Consider the following 27,481-nt stretch of genomic DNA (forward strand, 5'->3'; position numbering starts at 1 on the left):
GCACCCTAGTTTGTCTTTTTGCAGATGCAAATTCCATTTTTGTTTGTTTGTTTAAAGGATTTTATTTCTTTATTTGAGGGGAGTGGGCATGAGGAAGAAGGGGCAGAGGGAGAGGGAGAAGCAGACTCTCCACTGAGCAGGGAGCTCCACACTGGGGCTCAATCCCAAGACCCGGAGATCCTGACCTGAGCTGAAGGCAGATGCTAGGCACCCTAAAAAAATTCTATTTTATATAAAAAGTCAAAGATTAAGGACTTTGTGGGTGTCTCTGTTTGTTATTGGCACTTGGCCCTCCTTTACACATCAGAAAGGTGGCTGGGTCTCTGGGCAGGAAGAGCTCAGCAAGCTCCCTGATGCTTACTCGAATGTAGAATGACCAAGACCATCATCCTTTTAGCCTGACCTTCTCACAGTGTACATTTCTTGATCTCTAACCCATCAAGCTTGAAATTTTAAAAGAGAAAATCCAAGTTTTACTCAGATGTCAATTACTTATAGAGAAACCAGCACTCATTTTGAAATAATTTCAGATTTACATAATTGCAGTAAACATAGTACAAGTATAACCTTCAACCAGTTTCTCCAAATGTTATTATCTTACATAAACCATAGTACAATGATTAAAACTGGGAAACTTATTCAAATTTTGCCAGTTATCTCACTGATACTAAAATGTTCAAACTATATGGGCTCAGTCAGCAGAGTGTGTGACTCTTGTTCTTGGGGTTGTGAGTTCTGGTCCCACGTTGGGTGTAGAGATTACTTAAAAATATAATCTTAAAAAATAAAATAAAACATTCAAACTACATAGAAAACAACCTGGTGGTTGCTAGAGGGGAAAAGGGGTGTGGGTGGAGTAGAAGTGGTTTAAGAGCACACTTACCATGATGAGCATTGAATAATATATAGAATTGTTGAATCATTACATTGTACACCTGAAACTCATATAACACTGTACATTAATTATACTTGAATAAAAAATTTAAAATGTCAGAATTGAGTTTTAATAAGATATAGCTGATAACATACAGTTTTTTGATTTAAGAATTTTTCTCTAAAACGTGTTTACCATCTAGGTTGTTTGCAGTCTTTTTTTTTTTTTTTTAAAGATTTATTTATTTATTTTTTAATTTATTTGTCAGACCTGACAAATAAAGAGAGAGGGAGAGCGAGCACAGGCAGACAGAATAGCAGGCAGAGTCAGAGGGAGAAGCAGGTTCCCCGCGGAGCAAGGAGCCCAATGTGGGACTCGATCCCAGGACGCTGGGATCATGACCTGAGTGAAGGCAGCTGCTTAACCAACTGAGCCACCCAGGCATCCCTGTTTGTAGTCTTTTGTAGTCTTGGGGCAAACATTGATACTGGTGAAAATCTAAAGTTATCATGTTGAGGCAATCTCTCTATATATTATCCAGTTTTAGTGCTTTAATGAGATATTTGTTTTGTCCTAACTCTGGAAACATAAATTGGTGGGCTTCAATAAAGTCACAACCCTGAGATCAAGAGTTACATGCTTTTCCAATTGAGTAGCCAGGTTCCCCTTGGATCCCCACTTTTTTTTTTTTTTTAAGATTTATTTACTTATTTGTCAGAGAGAGGGAGCACAAGCAGGGGGAGCAGCAGGCAGAGGGAGAAGCAGACTCTCTGCTAGGCTAGGAGCCCCATGCAGGACTCGATCCCGGGATGCTGGGATCATGACCTGAGCTGAAGGTGGATACTTAACCGACTAAGCCACCGAGATGCCCCAGTGTTAGGTGGTTTTTAAAATCATATATTCAAAAAATAATCAGGCGCCTGGGTGGCTCAGTTGTTAAGTGTCTGCCTCTGGCTCAGGTCATGATTCTGGGGTCCTGGGATCGAGCCCCACATTGCCCTGCTTACTGGGAAGCTTGCTTTTCCCTTTCCCACTGCCCATTCTTATGTTCCTGCTCTCACTATCTCTCTGTCATATAAATAAAATAAAATCTTCAAAAAAAATAATAGAAGAGGTAAAAGTGGGTAGAAATACAGATCAAACAAATTGGCCAAGAGCTGAGAACTTGGAGAGGCTGCCTGATGGGAAAAGAGATTCATTATACTATTTTTATGTATATTTTATAAATCTATATAATCAAAAGCCAAGAAAAATATACAAAGGTCTTTAACTCCTGGATAATATTTTCTTAATATAATTTCTTTTTCTTATTCCCCCTATGTATATATTTAGAGGTAGGGTGAGGGCAGGGGGTGAGGGAAAGAGACAATCTTAGACAGGCTCCACACTCATGAGGAGCCCTGTGGTACTCATCGTGGGACTTAGTCTTGTGACCCCGAAATCATGACCTGAGCTGAAATCAAGAGTTGGATGGTTAACTGACTGAGCCACCCAGGTGCCCCTTCTGGCACAATTTTCTAATCACAGAGCACTCCTGATCTGAAATGAAAAAACTTTTCTTATGAGAATTTTATATTTTAAATGTTAATTGTCAAAAGGAAAGAGGAAAAGAAGTCCTAACCCAGACAGACAGACAAATAAAAGTCTGGAAAGACTTTGAAAATAAAGATGACAATAGAAGAAAATAAAAAAACCATCTCTAATCCTACCATCCACTGGAAGTATTTCAGTGTATATCTTTCCAGAATTTTTAAATAAAAAAAAAAATTTAAGAAAAATATCATTTGTTGGGGCACTGGGTGGCTCAGTGGGTTAAGCCTCTGCCTTCAGCTCAGGTCATTGTCTCAGAGCCCCACATCTCTGCCTACTTGTGATCTCTATATTTAAGGATCACAAATTCAACATATATCTCTCACGAACTCTATATTTAAGAGTTTCGGGTTTTTTGGTTTGTCTCTTTTTCTTTTTATTCATTTGTTTTGGTTCTTAAATTCCACATATAACTGAAATCATATGGTATTTGTCTCTCTCTGACTGATTTAATATTTCACTCAGCATAATGCCCTCAGATCTACCCATGTTGTTGCAAATAGCAAGATTTCTTTTTTTTTCTGGCTGAGTAGTATTCCATAAATCCATATGGATTTATAAATCCATAAATAAATATATGTATTCCATATATATTTATATATATGAAATATTATATATAATATACATATATATTTTTAAATACATAAAATTAAATAAATATCTACCTATCTATCTATATATGTATATATATCACATCATGGCTTCTTTAACCATTCATCTATCAATGGACACTTGGGCTGCCTCCATATCTTGGCTACTATAAAGAATGTTGCAGGAAACATGGGGTGCCTATGTCTTTTTTAATTAGCGTTTTTAGTATTGAAATCGTATTTTCTTTGGGTAAATACAGAGTAGTGGGATTACTGTGTCATATGGTATTTCTATTTTTAATTTTCTGAGGAACCTCCATGCTATTTTTCACAGTGGCTGCACCAGTTTACGTTCCCACCAACAGTGCACAGGGGTTCCTTTCTCCACAGCCTCACCAACACCTGTTGTTTCTTGTCTTTGATTTTAGCCATTCTGACAGGTGTGAGGTGAGAGCTCACTGTGGCTTTTATTTGCATTCCCCTCATAAGTGAGGTTGAGCATCTTTTCATGCATCTGTTGGTGATCTGCATGTCTTCTTTGGAAAAATGTCTTAACGTTTTTTGCCCATTTTTTCATTGGATTATTTGTGGTTTTTTGGTGCTAAGTTATATTAGTTCTTTATATGTTTCAGGTATTAACCCCTTATTGGATGTATCATTTGCCAATATCTGCTCTCAGTTGGTCAGTTGCCTTTTTGTTTTGTTGACGATTTCCTTCACTGTACAAAAGTTTTTATTTTAGTGTAGTTTAATTTTGCCTTTGTTTCCCTTGCCTCAGGGGATGTGCATAGAAAAATATTTCTATGTCCAATGTCCAAGAGATTATTGCCTATGTTTCCTTCTAGGAGTTTTATGGTTTCAGATCTTTAATCCATTTTGAATTTATTTTTGTGTATAGTCTATGAAAATGGTCCAATTTCATTCTTTTGCATGGAGCTTATCCAGTTTTCCAAACACCTTTTTTTGTTGAAGAGACTATCTTTTCCCATTGCATATTCTTGCCTCCTTTGTTGTAGATTAATTGACACATAAGTTTGGGTTTATTTCTGAGCTCTTTATTGTGTTCTACTGACCTGTGCATCTATTTTTGTGCTAATACCATACTGATTTTGATTACTACAGCTTTGTAACATATTTTGAAACCTGGGATTGTGTTGCCTCCAGCTTTGTTCTTCTTTTTCAAGATTGCTTTGGCTATTTAGGTCTTCTGTGGTTCCGTACACATTTTAGGATTATTTCTTCTAGTTTTATGAAAAATGCTGTTGGCATTTTGATAAAATTTGAAGGTCTGAAGATTAAATCTGAAGATTGCGTTGGGTAGTATAGACATTTAAACAATATTTGTTCTTCCAATCCATGAGCATGGAATATCCTTCCATTTGTTTGGGTCATCTTCAATTTCTTTCATCAAAGCTTTATAGTTTTCAAAGCGTAGGTCTTTCACCTCTTGCTTAAATTTCTTTTTAGGTGTTTTATTCTTTTGGTACCACTGTAAATAAGATTGATTTCTTAATTTATTAATTATTATTAATTAATTTCTTAATTGCTTTCTTAACTTCTCTTTCTGCTATTTCATTTTTAGTGCATAGAAATGCCAGAGATTTCTGTATATTAATTTTATATTCTGTGACTTTACTGAATTTTTTTGAGTTCTAGTAGTTTCTTTTTTTTTTTAAAGATTTTTATTTATTTATTTATTTGGCAGACAGAGATCACAAGTAGGCAGAGAGGCAGGCAGAGAGAGAGGAAGGGAAGCAGGCTTCCTGCTGAGCTGAGAGCCTGATGCGGGGCTTGATGCCAGGACCCTGGGATCATGATCCGAGCAGAAGGCAGAGGCTTTAACCTACTGAGCCACCCAGGTGCCCCAGTTCTAGTAGTTTCTTGATGGAGTCTTTAAACTTCTCTATAAATAGTATGTCATCTGCAAATAGTGACAGTTTAACTTCTTCCTTACTAATTGGGATACACTTATTTCCTTTTTCTTGCTTGACTGCTGCATGTAGGACTTTTAGTATTATTTTGAATAAAAATGGTGAGAGCGGACATCCTTGTTTTTTTCCTGATCTTAGAAGTAAGGCTCTCAGTTTTTCACCATTGATCTTAATGTTAGCTATAGGTTTTTTAAAATATACATTTATTATGTTGAGGTATATTCCCTCTAGCCCCATTTTATTGAGAGTTTTTTTTTTTTTATCTTGAATACATGTTGAATCTAGTCAAATGCTTTTTCTGCATCTATTGAAATGATCATAGATTTTTTATCCTTTCTCTTGTTAATGAGATGTATTACATTGATTGGTGAATATTGAAACACCCTCTGAATCCTGAGAATATTTCCTACTTGATCATGCTGATTTTTAAAAATGTATTGTTATTTTTAGTTTGCTAATATTTTGTTGAAGATTTTTGCATCTATGTTCATCAGAGATATTGGGCTATAGTTTTCTTTCTTTTTTCCTCTTCCTTTTTTTTTTTTTTTTTTTTTTTTTTTTTTTTTTGTTTTTTTTTTTTTTTTTTTTTTAATGTGTAGTGTCTTTATTTGTTTTTGGTATCTGGGCAATCCTGGCTCTATAGAATAAATTTGGAAGCTTTTATTCCTCTTCTGTTTTTTTTGGAATAATTTGAGAAGAATAGATATTAACTCTTCTTTAAATATTTGATAGTTTCACCTGTGAGTCCATCTGGTCCTGGACTTTTGTTGTTGGGAGTTTGTTGTTGTTGGGAGTCTTTGATCACTGATTCAGTTTCATTTGAACAAACTGTAACCAGTTTACATTTTCTACTACTTCCTGATTCAGGTTTGGAAGGTCATATATCTTTAGGAATTTATCCATTACTTTAAGGATGTCCAATTTGTTGGTATATACTTTTCAGAATACTCTCTTATAATCCTTTGTATTTCTGTGGTGTTGGTTGCTATTTCTCCTCTTTCATTTCTGATTTTATTTGATGCCCACCCCCCCCACACACACTTCATGAGTCTGGCTAAATTTTTATCAGTTTTCTTGATCTTTTCAAAGAACTAGCTCTTAGTTTCCTTGCCCTATTCGGGTTTTTGTTTTGTTTTGATTTTTTTTGGGGGGGGGTCTCTATTTCATTTATTTCTGCTCTAATCTTTGTTATTTCCTTTCTTCTACTGGCTTTTGTTTTTTCTAGTTCCTTTGGGTGTAAGATTGGGTTGTTCGAAGTTTTTCTTGCTTTTTGAGGTAGGTCTGTACCCCTGTAATCTTCCCTCTTCAAACATCTTTTGCTGCATCCAAAGATTTTGGACCATTGTAATTTCCTTTTCATTTGTCTCCATCTATTTTTTTTTAAAGATTTTATTTATTTATTTGAGAGAGAGAATATGAGAGTTGGTGGGGAGGGGCAGAGGGAGAGAGAATCTCAAGCAGACTCCATGCTGAGTGCAGAGCCTGACACGGGGCTTTATCTCACAATCCCAAGATCATGACCTGAGCCAAAATCAAGAACCGGATGCTCAACTGAGTGAGTCACCCAGGTCCCCTTGTCTCCATGTGTTTTTTTATTTCCTCTTTGATTTCTTGGGTGATCCATTCATTGTTTAGTACCATGTTACTTAGCTTCCATATATATGTATTCTTTCCAGATTTTTCCTGTGACTGATTTCTAGTTTCCTATTGTTGTGGTTGGAAAATGTGCATGGTATTATTTCAATCTTCTTGGATTTGTTGAGCAATAAGAAATTAGAAATGTTAAAAATGTCTGTTACAAAGGGATTGTTTATTAAAATATCATTTAGTACCGTAAGCCCAAGAAAAAGGATGAGGTTAAACTCTACTGAAAGAAAAGGCTGTTTGTGATACATTGGTAAGTTAAAAAAACACGTTACAGAATATAATGCATGTTATCAACCTATTATATAACACATGCAATAACACATAATAAAATAATGTAATATATCTATCATATATATGCCTGTATATGCATTAAAAATGACCAGAAGGTTGTGCATTAATAGCCTGACCTCTGAGGAATGGGATTGTGTGTGGGGGGTAGGCTTATATTTTCTACTTTACATATTTCTCTTTTGAAATTTTGTAATCATACTTTTTAAAATAACACATTTTAAGCTTCACTTATACAGTTCTTAGTTTAATTTTTTTAAAAAATATTTTATTTATTCATTTGTCAGAGAGTGAGAGAGAGCACAGAAAGTGAGGCAGAGGGAGAAGCAGACTCCCTGCTGAGCAGGGAGCTGACATGGGACTCAATTTCAGGACCGTGGAATCATGACCCAAGCTAAAGGCAGACACTCAACGAACAGAGCCACCTAAGTGTCCCTACAGTTCTTAGTTTTAAAACAAGGAATTAAAATGTCATCATGGGGTCACGTGGATGGCTCAGCTAACCGTTTGCCTTCAGCTCAGGTCATGATCCCAGGGTCCTGGGATCGAGTCCTGCATTGGGCTCCTTGCTAGTTAAGGAGTCTGCTTCTCCCTCTGCCTGCCTCTCCCCCTGCTTGTGCTCTTTCTGACAAATAAAATCTTTAAAAAGTAATTTAAAAACTAAAACATCATCATGAATAAAAATTATTGCCAAAGTAGCTAGGAAAAAAAAATCTCAAACAATAATACTTCACTCAGTGCCACACACAGAAAGGATTCAGTAAGTCATCTGATAAACCAACACTCCTGCTGTCAAAGAAGCCAAAGCTGAGAGAACCCCAGGACCCCTTAGTATCTACAGGTTCTAGCTGTCACCTTCCAGATCCTTGCTTTCTGAAGGAGATTCATTGAGACTGAGAGATTAAAAATCAAATCTCTATTTAATAACCACAGAGGTTATTATTTATTTATTTATTTTTAAAAAGATTTAACTTATTTATTTGAGAGAGAGAGAATGAGAGCATGAGAGGAGAGAGGTCAGTGGGAGAAGGAGACTCCCTGGTGAGCAGGGAGCCCGATGTGGGACTCGATCCCGCACTCCAGGATCATGACCTAAGCCAAAGGCAGTTGCTTAGCCAGCTGAGCCACTCAGGCACCCAAGAGGTTATTTTTTAAAAGCACAACATACTTGTCATTTGTTTTTAAGAAATTTTTTATTAATGATTGGTTTTTAATCTATCATTTTTAATAAAAACAGGCAGATAGTTGATGTAAAAGCAGTCCATGATATATGAGAAAAACCCTGAGATAAGATTACTCTTGATGTAGTGGGAATCAGATTTTTTTTCTATTTAAAAAAGAGACCACTCTTTCATCTCTTAGATCCACTGTCTAGTATTAGGTAGTCAGCCTAACTCCTTTCTGTTAGTTTTTATTTTTGAAGCTCAAAACTATCTAAACATCTCTGGTACCAATGATCCTGGAGTTAAAATTTCAGATATCCTGAGATTCAAGAGAGGGTCACCTTTTGTATGGCACAGTATTTTAAGAGGTTATGAAAAGGGCAGAAAGTACAGAGTGTCTACTCCTGGTGGACATAAGAACTATACAAGGGACAGAATCAAGCAAGAAACTACAGAATACTGTTGTACTGTTTGGGGCTGATGCAGTGGGAGAAGCTAGAGAAAGCTTCCAAATGTTGAATTTCATAGATCTAACCTCTTTGTCCTTTGGAGGAGTACCAGCTTCTTAAACTTCATCTCTAACTGCCAGCTCACAGGGTGTACGTGTTGACAAGGTCTTAGGCCTTTCCTGTGTAAATTAAGTTCGCTTTGCATTTACTCTCAGGGAGGTAGCCTTGTTCCCCTCCAAGCAGAAAGAAAAGCAATAAAATATCTTAAGAAGAGTGGCTTTTTGAGTATGTGTATGTAAGCACAGAAGTTTTTAAGAGGCATGGGATGAAAAATGGATTTGTTAGAGCTACATTAATCTTCTTGAGAAAGACAGGTAATTAGTCTCGTTCATTTGAGCGCTGCTAATGTCAAACCAATGTTTTTAATATTAATAGAATTGAAAAATGTGAAATTAAGCTTTGATGCATTGATTCTAAACTTAGATTTACATTGTTAAGGTGCATACATCTCTGGCTGGAGCTCAATTATTCATTTCATTTTGGTTTTGTGGCCAATCACTGCTTCAAATTGAATGTTCTGTAAATGATTTATAGCCGCCAAGGCTCGTTCAGGAAGAAATCTGTATAAAAAAAAAAGATGAAAAATTCTCAATTAAAAAATTTTTGACACAAGAGTTCTTTTTTGTTGTCCGTTAAAATTTATGGAGAATTATCTGGTTTGCATTTAGTCTTCCTGTGTTCCTCCTTTTCCCCTTCACACCTACCCCTCTCTCTTTTGTGTGTGCGTGTGTCTTTTAATACTTGGAGTTCAAATACTGTGGACATATAAAGAAAGCACTGACATATACTACTCTTAAGACCTTCTCATATTAATGAAATACTAAAGGAGATTTTATATGATAAAGATGTGAAACTGAAGGGCTGGACTTAGTGCTGAAACTGTCAATGAATCCTGATAGGAAGCATTCACAGAAGGACTGCCGAACCTACATCCCTTCTCTTCTCCTTAAATATTTACTATCTGTTACGCACCTTATAAGAAGCTAGACCAAGGTACTCAGCTATGGCCTGAGCAGCTAATTGCTGAGCTAAGAGGCTAAGAGGAGGCAATGAATGAGAAATACCAGCCTTCTCTAATTAAGGGCTATAGCTGTGAGGAGAATTCATGTGGGTTAGAATAGCGAAGGAAAACTTCAAAAGTGTTCAAGGATGAGTAAAGATTTGAGTAGACAGATGAAAGGAAGAGCGTATGTGTGAATTTAAGAAGGAAGGTGTAACACATTCTGCAAAGAAAGTCATATAGAAAATCATTTTGGTGTTGACTAATGCAAGATTTACATCCTTGCCTGGGGTTGGATGGATAGAATAAGCAAAGGGGCAGGGAAGTTCTGGCTGGGAGAAAGACAAGTATAACTATTTAATTATTCTCACAAAGAAACCTCCATGCTAGTAACTGCATCTGCTCACAACATCGTCTATCTCTGTAAAAGGAATATGTGAAGAAGGTAAACGGTAAGTCCCTGTTGCTGCATAACCATCATGACAATTCCACAATAATATCAAAGATTTTGAGACTCTTGTTTCTTGTACAAGGATACCTATTCTCCAAACCTGACAGGATGACTATGCTTAGTATCTTGTTCATAAGAAAATATGCTATGATTTTGATTTCTTTCAACATTAACATGACCCGTTTTGAGCCCCAAGAGAGGAGGAATCCCATGAAACTCCTTTCTTACATTTGCTTAGCAACAAGACCTTTAGTCAACCCTTGAGATGATGTTACCATGAGGCTGAGGTTATGCTAACTTAAGTTAGTCTATTTAAGCTAAAATGGAAGATTGAAATTGATGTAGCAATGAAGTTTGTCCCTGTTCTTGGATTGTTCCATTCCAAGGTAGCACTGTTTATGTGGATTGCTTTCAAAATGACCCAAGGCCTCGTGAAGTTAGCATTGTTATCTTCTCATTGATACAATTTTAGTCAATCATAAACTGTCCTTCAAAAGAAAGCTGAGATTATCTCCTCTGGGTAAATATTCCTATCTCTTCTTAGCATATTTTAAAGATTTTCTTTAATTTTTAAGTGATCTCTCCACCCACTGTTGGGTTTGAACTCACAATCTCAAGATCAAGAGCTGCATGCTCTACAGACTGAGCCATCCAGATGCCCTTTTTCCTAGAATGTTATGCAAGTTCTGCTTCCTAAGCCTTTAATATCTGACTTCTGCATTGTTGTTGTAGTTGTTGTTTTTAATGGCAGGGGCTTCACTTGTCTTCTGGGATTATTAGGGTATGCTTAGAAAGGAGGTATTAACACCATCTACGTTTTCTATATGGAAAACCTGAGGCCACAGAGGTTAAATAACTCATCCATGGTCAAAACACTCTAAGTGGTAAAGCGTTTTTTAATCTTAGGTAGAGCCTTCATTCTTAATCACTTTTTCATATTGTATTCCTTTAAAAACAATCTTTGCTTTAGTTAGAGCAACCTCCAGCAGAGATGATACTGAAATCATAGAGGTGACAGATAATGTCATTTAAGTACTGGAAAACAAAAAACTACCAACCTAGAATTCTATACTCAGTAAACATATCTTTCAAAGCTTAGGACAAAATAAAGAATTTGTTAAACATCCACAAAGCAAAAGAATTCACAACCAGCAGAACTTCTCTGAGAAAGTATTAAAGGATACTCTTCAGGCAGAGGGAAAATGAAACCCAGTAGAAGTCTGGATCTACACAAATGAATGAAGAGCACCAGAAATGTTAACCACATGGATAACATTTAAGATTTTACCTGGTTATTTAAATCTCTTTAAAAAGATATTGACTGTTTAAACAAACAAAAACTACATAATGTATGTCTTTTAACATATGTAGAATTAAAATGTATGATAATCATAGCATAAGTCAGAGGGGAAAGATAGAAGTATGCCATTGTAAGGTTCTCAGACTATACAGAAAGTGGTATAGTATCATTTGAAGATTGACTGTGATAAGTTAAAGACACATACTATGGATTCTAAAGCAATAACTAAAGTAACAAAACAAAGAATTATAGTTAGTAAGCCAAAAGATGAAATAAAATGGAAACATGAAAATATTCAACTAAACCAAAAGGAGGCAGAAAAAGAGAAAAAGGAACCAAGAATAAATGGGATAAATAGAAAACAAATAGCAAGCTTTATATCTAGATTTAAATCTAACTAAGTCAATATTCATATTAAATGTAAAGAGTCTAAATACCCCCAATTAAAAGGCATAGATTGCCAAATTGGATTAAAAAAAAAACTATATACTGCCTACAAAAACACATTTCAAATATAAGGAGATAAATAGGTTAAGAGTAAAAGAAAAGAACAAGATATACTAAGAACATTAATCTAAAGAAGCTGAAGTAGGGGCCCCTGGGTGGCTCAGTGGGTTAAAGCCTCTGCCTTTGGCTCAGGTCATAATCTCAGAGTCCTGGGATCGAGCCCCACATCAAGCTCTCTGCTCAGCAGGGAGCCTGCTTCCTCCTCTCTCTCTGCCTGCCTCTCTGCCTACCTGTGATCTCTGTCAATTAAATAAATAAAATCTTAAAAAAAAAAAAGAAGCTGAAGTGGCTGTATTAATATCAGTAGATTTCACAACAAAGTATATTTCCAGGGATAAATAAGGTTATTTCCAACTTGAGTAGCTCATTCATCCAGAGGACATAATAATCCTAATTGCTATACACATAATAACAGAACTTCAAAACACAGGAGGCAAAAATGAAAAGCAAAGAAAATAGACAAATTCATAATTATAGTTAAATATTGAGGTTCCTTTCAATAATTAATAAAATAGTCAGAAAATAACACTATCAATTTGATCTAAGCTGACATTTATAGAACACTCAACAATAAGGAATACTCTATTCATTCTTTTTGGGTACACATGGAATACTTACCAAAATAAACCATTTTCCAAACTTAACCTTGTCTCAATAAATTTAAAATATGTCACTAAAAAGTAATTAAATTAGAAACCAGGAAAATTTCCAAAAGGTAGAAACTAAAAATTGCATTTCTAAGCAACCCATGATACAAAAGGGAAATCAGAAAGTATTCTGAACAGACTATAAATGAAAACATAATATGTTAGAAATTGAGAGACAGAATTGAAAATAGTACACAGGGGAACTTTATAGCATTAAGTGCCTATACTAGAAAAAAAATAGATGAACTCAGTTTCCATGCTAACTAGAAAAAGAAGGGAAAATTAAATGGAAAATGTCATCATAAAAAGAAATAATAAAAATCAGAAGTTAGTGAAATAGAACATACAAAAAATTTAAAAAAATACATAAAAAAATTGGAGCACCTTGGTGGCTCAGTGGGTTAAGCCTCTGCCTTCAGCTCATATTATGATCACAGGGTCCTGGGATTAAGCCCCACGTTGGGCTCTCTGCTCAGTAGGGAGCTTGCTTCCCTCTCTCTCTCTTTGCCTGCCTCTCTGCCTACTTGTGATCTGTCAAATAAATAAAACCTTTAAAAAAATAAACCAAATGCTAGTTCTTTGGAAAAAAATCAATAAATTGATAAACCACTAGATAGACTGAAGAGAATAAAAAATAAAAAATACAACAAATTACCAATATCAGGAATGAGATGTTCTAAATATATTAAAAATAAAATAAGGGAAGATTATGAATAAATTTATTCCAATAAATTTGACAACTTAGATGAAATGGACAAGTTCCCTGAAGGACACACATTACCAAGAACAAATAAGTACCCTGAATAGCCTTATAGGTTTTAAAGAAATTGGGTTGTAGTTAAAACTTTTCTACAAAGAAAATAGGCCCAGGTGGCTTCACTAGTGAATTCTACCAAAGTTTAAAGAAAAAATAATGCCAATCCCACAGAAGCTCTTTTGGAAAAGGGAAGAGGAGGGTATACTTTCCAACTCATTCTATGAGGTCAATATTATACTGATACAAAATCAGACAAATACATTACAATGGAGGGGTAATTTATTCTTTAAATTTAATCAGCAAAATGTACCATATCAACAAAGGGAAATGAAACTGAAAGAAAATATGATCTTAATACAGTTAGTAAAAGCATTTGATAAAAACTCTCATCAAAATAGTAATAGAATAGAAGGGAACTTCCTAAACATGATAAAAAGCATCTATGAAAAAACATCTACAGCTAATGTTATACTTAATTGTGAAATACTTAATACTCTTCTCTTAAGCTTGAGAGGAATACTTGGATGTATGCTTTCACCAATTCTATCTGAAATTGCATGTAAAGTTCTAGCCAGTGCAATAAGAAACAAAAATCCATACGAATTAGAAAAGAAGAAGTAAAAGTGCCTTTATTTGCAGACAATATGATCATCTGAAATAATCTGTAAAAAAAAAAATCTGTTAAAATCTACAAAAACTACTAGAAATGAATTTTGCAAGGGTGCTAAATACAAGATCAAAATGCAAAAATCAAACACATATTAGTAACAAACAATGGGAAATAAGAAATTTTTTTAATGCCATTTGCAATTGCATCAAAAATATTAAAATTTTGGGATGCATCTGATAAAAGGTGTATAAGATCATATGCTGAAAATGATAAAATGTTGCATAGAGATATTAAAGAAGGTAAGAGAAAAAATAGGAAAGATATTTTATGTTCTTTGTTTTCTTGGATTGGAAGACTCACTATTGTTAATGTCAATTCTTCCCTGGTTGATCAATAGATTCAATGCAACTTCCATCAAAACTCCAGTAGGCTTTTAAACAGACCCTTTATTTTCAGCTATATTGCATTTTCTTTAAATGTTTTTCCTTCAGTTGGAATGGTCTCTAGCAAAGATTAAAGTGAGATGGTAGATGCGGTAGAGAAAATGAATCATTCTTTTTTGGGGGGACTGAATAAGGCAGTAACAGAGAAAACTTAACTGTTTTCCCTAGGCCTGGGGGGGGGGGTTTCCACAGCAACTTTCACAGCTGAAATACTCTTCATCATAACGACAGCTCCATTGGTGTTTTTAGCATTTTAGATGTTTTGTACTGTACTTACTTTTCTAGTATTATATAGATATTGAAATATGATGGAACAAAAATCATCTTCTTATTGGTAAGTATTCCATCTATCAAGCTTCTTGCAACTGTATCTGTCTCCAAGAGAGGCCACAGCCTGTGATAAGAAGAAAAAAGGTTGGTTATTTTTGTTGTTGTTGCTTTAATTATCAAAGGCAGGAAATTTAACTTATCATGATACCAAATTAGGATTTAAAAGGTTCTAGGATTCACTGAAGAAATGCCACCTGCTCCCACCTGCCCAACACATGACATGGGGACGTTTTGTTATCACAATCTTAAACTTTCCCATCCACTGGGCATGTTTAATGGCTCACTCCCTCAAAATATCAAAAGGGTGGAGGGGCGCCGGGTGGCTCAGTTAGTTAAGCCTCCAACTCTCGGTTTCTGCTCAGGTCATGATCTCATGGTCCTGAGATGGAGCCTCGTAATGGGCTCTACTCTCAGCAGGGAGTCTGCTGGAGGGTTTTCTCTCTCCTTCTCCCTCTGCCCCTTCTGTTCATGCTCTCTAATAAATAAATAGATCTTTAAAAAATTTATCAAGTGGTGAAGAGGAATTAGATGATAGAGGTGAAGACGTTCCAGGCAAGGAAGAGTAGTGGGTAGGATTATTTTGGGGACAGAAAGGAAATATCTGACATCTTTCTTCAGGGCTTCCGGGATACAAGGCTATTGCTAAGCATAATTTGTTTCTACTGGAGTTATCCCATAAAGCTGGATTATTGTTGTTGTTTTGAGATTTTATTTATTTGTGAGAGAGAGAGAGCGAGCGTGAACATGTACAAGCAGCAGGCTGGAAGGCAGAGGGAGAAGTAGGCTCTCTCCTGATCAGAGAGCTCAATGTGGGACTCGAACCCAGGACCCTGGGATCATGACCTGAGCCTAAGGTTGCCGCTCCACTGACTGAGCCACCCAGGCAAAACTGGATTATTTTGAAGGCATCTAATTCTTGCGGTCCACCTCTGAACTTCCTATGTTACAATTTAATGAGAGTTCAAGATGCGCACAGGGAGTATACTGCATTCTGGAGGCGTGACCTTGTACATACTGAAGACTGTGTAAGTGAGTTCCCGAGAAGCATTTATAACCACAGGCTCAGAGTGGAAGACCCACTAGTGCAAGATGATGACAAGAAATTAAAACATAAATGGAATGAAAGTGTTACATCAAAACTAAGAAGTCTGGGCACAGGCTGAATGGAAAAAGGTAGAAGAGCTAAGTTGTAACTTCTTTTCCTGACATGTTCTGTGATTTACTCCAGATTATTATGGGATGGAGGTTTCCGTGGCATGGAGTAGCAAGTCAGCACAGAGTAATATAAATCAATACCTTTCTAAATTATTGGGTTCTGCCTCTTCCCTCCTTGAGTTTTCCTACCTGGTTTCTCTTACCCAGTGTCTGAGCCAAGCCTGATATTAGTATATAAATATTTTAGCCTTTGCCAAGGGGACTCGGAATCCAGCTTTCTGCGTCAATCTTCAGCATTGCCTATCAGCCCATAAGGGTCACTCTCAAGCCTCCACACTCTCTGGGGTCGCATTAGCCTTACTCTTTTCATCTACCCTGTCTTCCCCACCAGTGGACCTGGTACTCTTGGCACACTAGTCCTGAATGCTTACCAAGAAGGTTTTATTTGGCCCAATTTTCTGTTTAAGCAAACAGAGTCCAGAGTCCCAGTCATACCACCGTATTTAGTTAAATACTGTGTACTTGATAAGTGCCTGTGGTCTAGCACTATTAAGAACTGCCCTGCTGGGGCGCCTGGGTGGCTCGGTGGGTTAAGCCACTGCCTTCGGCTCAGGTCATGATCTCAGGGTCCTGGGATCGAGTCCCGCATCGGGCTCTCTGCTCAGCGGGGAGCCTGCTTCCCTCTCTCTCTCTCTGCCTGCCTCTCCGTCTACTTGTGATTTCTCTCTGTCAAATAAATAAATAAAATCTTTAAAAAAAAAAAAAAAAAAAAAAAGAACTGCCCTGCCTGCAGTGGGCCACTGTTCCAGGGGCCACACAGCTAATCCGGAGCTTTAAGTCAGTAGCTTCAAAGGAGGCTAAGTTTTAAGGAGAATTTGTTAGCTCTTGTGAAGGAATCTATTGAGGACTAGTTCCCCTTTAGTACCAAATTGGCTTCAGATGAGCAAGCTTAGTGTCTTTTGTTAACCTGCAGCAGAATATATACCAGAATCGAGGCAAATCTGTGAGAGTATCTGAATGTTAGGGACTATCCCCTTACCTTTCTGCCTCCCCCCCCTTTCAGGACCATTTTCTCCTCTCTTATGGTTTCAAATGCTCCCGTACCAGAGATAAAGTTCTCATAGAAATTCATCTTGATAAAAGGGTTAGGGGCTCAATTTATTGCTGCTCCTAGGAGCATTTGCGTTTTAATGGAGGACAAGGAGGTGATGGTGATCAAATGCTGTGGTTATTATTTAATACATCAGTGGTCTCCAAACCGGTCTCCAGACTTACCTGGTAGGTATAGGTATGCTTGTAAAGCAAAGCAAAGCAAAACGTCTCATTCTTGGAGCTCATCTCAGTCAGAATCTCTAAGGAAGACCCACAGAACATTTTTTTCCTATGGAAACCCAGGTGAGGATTCTTAGGATCAGAGCAGTTTGAAAAATCAACGTTGGAGTACTTCATGCTAGCACCGTGGAAGATGGAAAGGGGGTGTATACTTGTACCTTTCCATAGTCTGAGGAGGACAAACCATGAATGGGCAAGGGGGATGTTACACAATATCCATTTTAGGGGTGGGGCTTCTAGGAGAGGACACTCTTGACATCCCTGAGCACACCTCTCCAGCCTGTCCCACCCCCCTCTCATTCCCTTTCGGCACCTGAGTGTGTTGAACCTTTCACCCGGACTCAAATAAACACCCCATTGCCTAACTCGTTGGCAGCCGGTCACTCCTGCTAGTCTTCATTGCATTTCCCCCCTTTATTCATCTAATTTCAAACTGAAAACTTAAAGGCAGTACAATATTAAGAAGAAACATTTTTCCTTTTTCATTTTTTCCATATTTTCCTCAGTTGATCCACCTAAAGATTTCTTGTACAGATTTCCTATCAATTTCTCATGCCATATTCTCATCCTAACTTGACTTAGACCTCACCTTGTGCTTGGGTTTTTGGTGAACCCAGTATTCACAAAAACTGGGCAGAGACATGAGGTTTTGATTCCAGTTTTCCCCAAGGTTTCAAGTTCTGATGTCAGAGCTCTATGGAAGCCAACGGCAGCAAATTTGCTGGCACTGCAAGAGAATTACCCACCATTATTACTAGCTTTCTGTAAGAAGGCAACGCTGATTTGGTTTGAGAACAGGTAGAAGCCAACGTCCTAAATCTCCCACTTGGTCATCAGTTTTCATCTACGTTTTCTTAACATGATTTTACAGAATTCTGAGTGTACCAATTTCTTACTTAGCAACAATAGCAATGGAATGGATTCTAGTAATGTATTAACTGACTTACTGCTCACATTTCTACCCTAGTGTAAGGTTTTCTGGTTAGGCTGTTTTCTGATCAGTTTTAACTGTTGTTTTTATTTCGAAAAGGTATGAAACAGGAAAAACATACTTAGAAAAACTACATAACTAATATTTACACTGCAGCTTCTGTGGGACTCTACACATTTCTCCTTTCTTGCTAAGCGGGTTCCTAGTTTCTCTCTTGACCTTAGAGGCCACTTTGGCTTCTTAATTTCATTGTGAAAATCTGGAGTAAATGAAAAGACCTCAGGTGGCATGGGGGTGCCTGTGTGCGCAGCCTTCAGCATATCACTTTATCTTCTTTGATGTCCTGATTTTTAAACAGAAGTAATAAAATATAGGGCTGACTTGAGTATTAAATTGTTTGGCATATGCCTTATAACTTCATTACCTGTAAGAATCTATATAAATGTTCATTGTATTTTCGAATCAGTTGACAATAAGAACAGTAAAATTAAAGGCCAGCTGCTTTCTTAAGGGAGAAGTGAAAAAGGAAAAGTATTAGGACATTGGGTTTCCACGTTTCTAAACATTAAAACAATAGCAAATGCTTAATCTGTGAAATTCTTATATTTTAAGACAGCAGAGGCAGCTTGAAACAACCCTTATGTGTGTGCAATGACCCCTGACATTAAAATTTAACTATAGTGCTACTTTCAGTGTCAGAAGTAGTTTTGTCCATGACTCAGTTTAACCTTGATCATGATGTCCAGGTACATAATAAATCTATTAATTACCCATACCCTCCCACTGAGACTTACGTGTTGCCTGTTATAAAAAGAACTGGACCAACTGTTAGCAAGTTTTTCGATGAGGTCTACATGAAGCCGAAGTAAGGAAAAGAGATACCATTGAAGGAATTTACAAGAAAAAGAGATTTTTCAAAGAGTATATCCTCGGGGCCCCCCAATCTTTTCTCTTAGGTCTACCAAGGGGTAGACCATGCAATGTACTATCTGCATCTTTTAATCAGCTAGAGGCTCAGTCCCTCTCTCTCTCATACATACACTGTCTTTCGTGGCACAAGCACACTGGAAAATGTTTTGGTCCAGGGCTCACTCTGGTGAGCTGATCTTGGGCCTGCAGGTGATGGCACCCATTTATGTTCATTTGGACTACTGTAGGTTTTACTTCTTAGTCTGTGGGTCCCTGTTTCTTTTATCAACATGAGCTCTTTCCAGGATACAACGGAAACATACTAGGCATTACATTTCATTGCTTTACAGAGGAGCTTTCAGAAATCTAAATGATACAACCAGTTTCACTGTTTTAGGAGGAGTCATTTTAAAAGTTTATTCTAGATTACTATGTAAATTCTGTAAATAACCCTGTAACAAGGATTGGAATCTAAGGTCTAATAAACCCTTAAAAGACATTATATATATATATGTATATATACATATATATATATATATGTCATTGCTGGAAAATATTACTTACCAATATGGGATAAGATAAGGAATCACTCCGTGGCCACACACTGAAGCCACTGTGACAATGTGGCCATGATTTCTCTTCATCATGGGTGGAAGAAGTGCTTTTGTGATCTTAAAGATCATTGCAGAAAGAAAAAAACAAACAAACATGGCACAGGTATTAGATTTCTAAATTAGGTAGTTTTCTTTTTAAGAAAAAATAACATTTGAGACAACTTTAAAGATGAAGTGAAATACGTGTTGATATTCCATGATCACTTCTATGTAAATGACAGAAATGAAAAAGATTGAAATGTATTTGTTTAAGCTGGCATTGAGGGCTGTGTACTAAATATCACATGCTAAGAACTCATTTTAATATGCCCCCTTCTTCCTTGGGGGGCCTGGGAGGCTCGGTCAGTTAAGTGTCTGACTCCTGATTTTGGCTCAGATCACGATCTCAGGGTCATGAGATGGAGCCCTTGTTGGGTTCTAGGCTCAGTGCAGTGTGCTCGAAATTCTTTTTCTCCCTCTCCCACTGCCTCTCCCTGTGCTTGTGGGCTCCTGTACACTCTCTCTCCCTCTCTCTCTAAATAAATACATTTTAAAAATCTTTTTTGAAAGGTTTTTATTTATTTGAGAGAGGGAGAGAGAGGGAGAGAGACAGAGACAGAGAATGAGTGGGGTGAGAGGCAGAAGGAGAAGCAGGTTCCCCGCTGAGCTGGGAGCCCAGTTGGGGGCTTGGTCTCTGGACCTTGGGATCATGACCTGAGCCACCCAGGTGCCCCAATAAACAAAAATCTTAAAAACAAAATTCCTCTCTTGTCCCTTCAGAAGGAATCAAATATCTTTTTTATGGATAGGTCAACTGAATAATATTAAGGGGAAAATTTAGTGTTTTCAGAACTGAAAATATCCCCTATGGTAATCTGGTATCAAGTAAACTTTTTTTTTTTTTAAAGATATTATTTATTTGTCAGAGAGAGAGAGAGTACATACAAGCAGACAGAGTGGCAGGCAGAGGCAGCGAGAGAAGCAGGCTCCCTGCCTAGCAAGGAGCCCGATGTGGGACTTGATCCCAGGACCCTGGGATCATGACCTGAGCTGAAGGCAGCGGCTTAACCAACTGAGCCACCCAGGCGTCCCTCAAGTAAACTTTTTTAATCTTTTCTTTTTTTCTTTTTGGTTTGGAGCTTTATCATTCTAATTAGAAGAATTGAAACCTTGTATTACTGTATCAAGTTAAGTAGAAAAAGCTGAGTTTTGTCCTATCCACAATCATGGTCTATTATGATTATATTTAGTATCTCCCTGTTTGTGACATTGTGTATTATATGTTGATGTTACAGGAAACAGAAAGCCATTCTTTGTCTCCAAAAAGCTTTTGCTGTTTTGTGAGAAGTATCAGTATTTTACGAAATAAACACGACCTACGGACCCTATAGCAAATTCTCACAGCCAAAACTGCCAAGCCAAGCCACTCCCAAATTTCTGACCACAAACTCTGAAACGAAAACAAACATTTATTATTGCTCTAAGCCGTTAAGTTTTGATATAATGTGCTATGCAGCTATAGATAACTAACACATGAGGTCCCTATGTAGTTTGGTGGGCATAATAATCAATCCTCACTAGCATGTGTGGGGGCTGGGCAGATGCAGGGGGGACACATCTCTTCCTTCTCTTACAGAATCCAGATTTGCTCTAGGCTCTAGGCTCTAGACTGAATACTGGGGCACTGATAAATCCATGTAAATGCTTTCTACAAACTCATAGTTCAGTTTCTCCCCCCCCCCCCCCCGCAAGATTTTATTTATTTGACAGACACAGTGAGAGAGGGTACACAAGTAGGGGAAGTGGGAGAGGGCAGATGCAGGCTTCCCGCTGAGTAGGGAGCCCAGTGCGGGGCTCGATCCCAGAACCCTGGGATCATGACCTGAGCCAAAGGCAGCTGCTTAACGATTGAGCCATCCAAGCGCCCCTTCTGGTCTTCTGATAACCAATTATAAGAGGTCTGTAGAGCCATATATCTAACTTTGTCATGGATCCAGAGTTTGTCTGAGTCCCGTGCAGAAAAGTTCCTAACCCCTATACGCATTCAAGTAGTGATTTACGTTGTCCTTTCAGTTCTAAAATTCCATGGTAGGAGGTCACAAATGAATGTATATTGTATATATTTCCTCTAAAGCACTGAAAAGATGTACACTGACAACCCTTAGCAAAGCTCCACAAATATATTGAGCACCCGGTCCATCCAGGTCATGTTTTGTGTCAGGTTCTGGTGTATAAGACATACCAACTAGCCTACATTCTGGTGAGTTGTGTCCCTTCAAACTCCATGCCCCTCTGTCAGAGACTCTCCCACTCAAATTAATTTGGTGATTCTTGATTTAAGGCAAATATAAAGGTGTGAACTTAACTACACCTAAAGAGGAGTGTGAGATATCCACACACCAGAAAGTTTTCTTACACTCACCCAAAAATGTCCCAGGATGTTGACCTCAAAAGTTTTGGTGATCTCTTCATCCTTGGTACTAAGAAGGTCAGCTGGATATATTGTCCCCGCGTTATTCACCAGGATGGTCACATCTCCCACTTCTTTCTTTACCTTTGAAATGGAAAAAAACCAAAACACATTCACTGGATGTGTTACAGAAACTCAAAGTTTTGAAAAAAAGAAAAGAAACAAAGTTTCAGGGCTGAAGTCATTCAGGGATTAGATTCTTTATTGCACTCCATCAGGTCTCTCAGAGTTCAGGCAGGACAAAAACTTGAGTCAAAAAGTGGATGTCCGGCGCCTAGGTGGCTCAGTGGGTGAAGCCTCTGCCTTCGGCTCAGGTCATGATCTCAGGGTCCTGCGATCGAGCCCCACATCGGGCTCTCTGCTTAGCAGGGAGCCTGCTTCCCCTGGCAAAGTCCCCACCCCCGCCTGCCTCTCTGCCTACTTGTGATCTCTGTCAAATAAATAAATAAATCTTAAAAAAAAAAAAAAAGTGAATGTCAAGGAAACACTGTCATAAAGCTAGGAGAAACTGTTTTTTCGACATCTAAGTAATCTTGGTCCTACCACCTACTAGCCATGTGACCACGGACAGCCCAACACCTCTGAACCTCAGTTTGCTTATCAGTCAAATGAGGTCAATAGGGTTATTGGGGAGATTAAAGCCTGCAGTCATTTATCAGTGTGCTCAGTTCATTGTATTTGATATCTACTCTTTTAAACATTGTCATATTATTAACATCACATTTTCTATAGAAGGCTAGGTTACCAGCAACATAAATAAAATCCCTCAGAGAAAAAAACTGCAGATAAAAAAAGGAATTAGTGCCAAAGTAATAGGACTAAAACGAAACTAGAAAGTGATCCTTTCTCCTGGGGATAAAACTCTTCTCTGTCACTCCACACCACTGCTCAAACTTCTGAGCACAAAGAAATTGAACCTAATATTTAACAATAGGAATAGCCAGAGTGAGTGGATTCTATGCAAGGAGATAATATATGTCCTTCCTTCTTCACAGCCTCCTCAGTTGTAATTGAATCGGGCCACCAGCAAGAAACTTTACATTTTCCATGTCAATGGATACAAAATCACTTGAAGAAATGGGTCATCTGAAGTCTCACCTGCTTCACAGAGTTATAAATGTCGTCTCGGTTACCGCAGTCCACCACATAGGCATGGGCTGTGGCCCCCAGTTTTCTGCATTCGGCTGCTGTTTCCTCAACACCGTGCTGTAATCGGAAAGGGTAAGCGCAGAAAGATGTAGGTCAGTTAGGGGACAAGAGTGGGAGAGAAAGAACTGGAGAAGAAATGTCTCTAAAGATTAAAATTCATGTCCAAAATGCCTCCTCGTTTGTAAGAAAGTTTCAGGAGAGACACTGCTTGCCTAATGTGCAAAGAGATTTTACCTGGCTTTTCTGCCAGCCAGTGCTCCCATCTGTCACGTGTTTTCACCTTGTTTGGCTTTATTCTCAATAGCCGTTCTTTGTCAAAGTGGGGGGGAAATCCTTCATGTTTTTCTAGCTTTTTATCTTGGGTTAGAGGGTTCTCCAGGAGGCAGTTTTTCTAAAGCAGACTACTCTCACAGCTAGAACACGCTTGAAAGATGTTGCTCTTGGTGGGGTCATCCATGGAGATGTTTGAGGACACGAGAAAAGAAAACTCAGCTTTTCATTTTACAGATATTTATTGAGCACCAACCATATAATAGGTAGGAAAGCAATTCTAAACGATGGTAATTTTAAAGTCTATGCCTCTGCCTGTCACAGTTTTCTCGAGGATTCTAATTGAACCATCTCGGAGGGAAGGAGAAAGAAGGATCCTTATTTGAGGAAGACTTTTATAGGGAGACAAACCACTCTTGAGGATATAATCTGGTGGGCCAGTGTTCTGGAGTGAAAATAGGGGAGGGCCCTGGATAGTCTCCTCAAGTTTGCAAATGTGGTAACTTTGTGGTAACTTTGTAACTATTCTAGGACATGGAGAGGGAGAAACTTATTTTCAGCCTGAATTCAAAGACCTTCTTCCTAAAATAAAATTGTCCTGTTGTTTCTCGACCTGCATTTCTGGAAAATTAGAATTCTTTTCAAGTTTTGACTTCTGTTGATTTTATTAAAATTATAAGGTTTTAAAAATTCCACTTTTTCGGGGGCGCCTGGGTGGCTCAGTGGGTTAAGCCACTGCCTTCAGCTCAGGTCATGATCTCAGAGTCCTGGGATCGAGTCCCGCATCGGGCTCTCTGCTCGGCAGGGAGCCTGCTTTCCTCTCTCTCTCTGCCTGCCTCTCCATCTACTTGTGATTTCTCTCCGTCAAATAAATAAATAAAATCTTAAAAAAAAATTCCACTTTTTCCTCTCACAATTTATAGACTCTTTGTGATTAAGAGGCCAGGACACCTGAAAGCCCTTTTCTCACAACGGGTTGTTAGTTGTGTGGCTATAGCTGGGGCGGGGCGGGGGGGGGGGGGACAGTCCCTGAATGAATGACAGGTGGGTTCCCATAGCCAGCCCTGTCTCCCTGGGGTCCTTCATATTCCAATACTTCAGGCTACGCCCCAGAGCAGTAGCCTGGAATCCCAAAGAAGAGACCTGAACAGAAATTAGTCATAGTCAATGTCCCCTCATAGTCTTTTGGGAGTTGCAGAGGAGTAAAGGAAGACAGGTGCTCTTTCCCCCATTTCGGCTTCAGTTGGTAGCCTGCTCATTGCCCAGTTACAGGAACCATGCAGTCTCTTGTCTCTAGATTCACGGTCAGTAGAGAGCACTGGTCACCAGAGCTTTCCTCAGAGGCTCTGATTGAAGACTTCAAAATTTGTCAGTCTTACAACCGAGCTATAGAATGACAAAATGTAATGCCTTGTCTTTTCGTAAGCAAAATAGTTGCTTTAGCTTCAACTCCAGCTTGTGTTGTTTACTCCACTTTCCAGAGTTTTCCTAAAGCAACAGTTCAGATTGAGTGAGGGAAACTGCTAAGATGATTCATTAGGTCGGGCCAAAGAAGCCAGCCATAACAAAAAGGGAGTTGGGACCTTCCACAGGTAAAGAAGATCTGAGTTACATTTGTAGCCCTAGAGTGAATCGTTTAATACCTTTAATGTTTAATCATAAAATTCAAGGATTCAAAGAAATCCTGTGAGGTGAGGCAACTCATCCTTCAGGCAGAATCTTAAATAAGTCAATTTTTTTTTTGGTCACTGGAACTTTAAAAATGTAATTAAGTGTGAATTCTCATCCCCAAAACACACATCTGGAAAGATCCAAAGGTTAGATTTTATCAAGTGTTTTTCATGGATTTATACTTAGTTCTCTTTTTTTGATGAGTGCTGGAGAACAGCAGACAAGTTTTCTCAATTTAAATTCTTGTCCTCTTCTAAAGACTGCACTGGAATCTCTTCAAGGACCAAACCGAAGCCAAATCACTTTCATGTACATCAACTCATCTACTAAATGCCTGGTTCTGTTACATAGAAGTGTGTCAACTTTTCCTTGTATAGTATCCTTAGTGTCTGGAAAGAACCAGAGAAGAACTACTTTTCTAAGTTCAAGTGACCTTTCTTTTTAAAGACTTTACTTTTAAGTAATCTCTACCCTCAGTGTGGGGCTTGGACTTAGAACCCCAAGATCAAGAGTCACGTGCTTCATCGACTGAGTTAGCCAGGTGCCCCCAAGTGACATTTCTGAAGGCTTTAAGAAGCAGGGGCCAACTGGACATGATAGCAAAGAACATCAGAGAGTAGTAATACGACGGCAGTTAAGATCTCACTGTGATTTGTGGAAAACCTGATTCTTAAAAAAAACTTTACAGTTTTTTTAATCTTAAAATCCTGCAACATTTTTCTGTGTATATTTTCATGGCCTTACCAGAATTCACAAGTTTAGGGGAAGTGATACAAAATTTCAGTTATTTCAGTTTTGAGTAGTTAATATCGTGTTTACAAATAACAGTACAAGAAAAATATGAATGCTCAAGAGAAAGCCCGACTCACTGGTTGTGGATTTTATTTAACACGACTAATGTTTACTATGGCTGAGCATTCACTTGTTTAATCTTCTTGCCCAGGAGTCCACAAACTATTGTGCAAATTGCCAGAGTAAATATTTTAGGATGGTGTGCATGTGAGGGAAGGCACTAAGAGATTCTATCATATGTTCTTCTTTGTTTCTTTATTTGGTTTTTGCCTTCTTTGACATGCCTTTAACAATGTAAAAAAACATTCCTAGGGGCGCCTGGGTGGCTCAGTGGGTTAAAGCCTCTGACTTTGGCTCAGGTCATGATCTCAGGGTCCTGGGATGGAGCCCCACATCGGGGTCTCTGCCTGCTTCCCCCTCTCTCTCTGCCTGCCTCTCTGCCTACTTGTGATCTCTCTCTCTGTGTCAAATAAAATTTTTTAAAAATCTAAAAAAAAAAAAAAAAATCTCAAAGAGAAGGAAACGGCCCCTGGGAGGCTCAGTTGGTTAAGCATCTGCCTTCAGCTCAAGTCATGGTCCCAGTGTCTTGGGATTGAGTTCCGCACTGGACTCCTTGCTCAGTGGGGTGCCTGCTTTTCCCTCTCCCAACCCTTTCCCCCTGCTCATGTTTGCTCTCTCTCTCTCTCTCTCTCTCTCAAATAAATAAAAAAAATCTTAAAAAAAAAAAAAAAAAAAAAGGAATCGGGAAAGCCTGGAAGTAGCCTGGCTCCGAGTCCATGTTATCAACCATGCCAGGTATCATGGCATTTAAAAAAAAAAAAAATCACTGCTTAGTTCTCAATTATGTGCCCTTTGTCAAACCATCCCAATACATATGTAGAATATGGCACTGGAGAGTTTATTAAACAATGAAAAAGAAAAATACAAACATAAGCAGTTGCTAAGTTAAATAATTTTTACAACATATGTCTTACTTGTGACTTCAAAAGATGGGCACGTGAGTGCGTTACCTTATTAATATCCCACAGAACCAGTCGGCTCTTCCGTTTTGCAAATTCATAGGCAGTCCGCCTCCCGATTCCATGCCCAGCTCCTGTAATGAGAACGATCTCCCCAGCCACCGATTTTCTCCTTCGGGGAAAGAAAACCTTCACCAGTGCCTCCAAGTAGGAGTAGATAATGGTGAGCAGGAGCAGGAGGAGATCCAGGATAATATTCATGGCGCTGCTCTGTACTCTTCTCCTCTGGCTCTGTCCTCTAACACCAGCAGAGAGCTACCCTCTGCACAGAGCTCCTGGGAAGAGCTGTGCTCCAAGTGTGGATAGGACTGGCAGAAGTAAGCCAGATTTGCTGCAGGCTTTATCCACGTGTTCTAGTAGATTGGAAACACCTGAGTTTGGAAGTGATGCAATTGTTACTGAAAGCTTGGCACAGGGACCCAGAATCCTGGAAGAAGTGTTCTTTGGACTGGCTTACAGAGAAGCAGTTGTGTGCTATGTTGCACAGGGAAGTTGCCCCTCTAGAAATAATTCCAGAGAGAGTGCATCAGCTAATGGTGTTTTGCTCATCTCT

General features: G+C 38.3%; 1 protein-coding gene across 1 annotated transcript; it reads right to left on the minus strand.

The window, feature by feature from the left end:
* Window positions 1-6,776: 6,776 nt before the first annotated feature.
* Window positions 6,777-27,251, minus strand: HSD17B13 (hydroxysteroid 17-beta dehydrogenase 13). The gene is made up of 7 exons (XM_059375588.1): window positions 26,920-27,251; window positions 23,126-23,233; window positions 21,980-22,111; window positions 19,529-19,635; window positions 17,714-17,851; window positions 14,585-14,701; window positions 6,777-9,152 (listed from the first exon to the last, which is right to left on the minus strand). The coding sequence occupies exons 1-7, from the start codon at window positions 27,127-27,129 to the stop codon at window positions 9,062-9,064; spliced, it is 903 nt and encodes a 300-aa protein (XP_059231571.1). The 5' UTR covers window positions 27,130-27,251; the 3' UTR covers window positions 6,777-9,061.
* Window positions 27,252-27,481: the final 230 nt, after the last annotated feature.

Source organism: Mustela nigripes, chromosome 1, assembly GCF_022355385.1.
Source record: "Mustela nigripes isolate SB6536 chromosome 1, MUSNIG.SB6536, whole genome shotgun sequence".
NCBI lineage: Eukaryota > Metazoa > Chordata > Mammalia > Carnivora > Mustelidae > Mustela > Mustela nigripes.

What these genes read in the sequence shown, in the direction of transcription:
- HSD17B13 (XM_059375588.1), bottom strand. Translation starts at nt 27,129, where the DNA reads ATGAATATTATCCTGGATCTCCTCCTGCTCCTGCTCACCATTATCTAC. An exon ending in TTTATAACTCTGTGAAGCAG is followed by an intron (nt 22,112 to 23,125) that starts GTGAGACTTCAG and finishes TCCATTTCAAAG; the next exon opens with GTAAAGAAAGAAGTGGGAGA. An exon ending in CCTTATCTTATCCCATATTG is followed by an intron (nt 17,852 to 19,528) that starts GTAAGTAATATT and finishes ATTCTCTTGCAG; the next exon opens with TGCCAGCAAATTTGCTGCCG.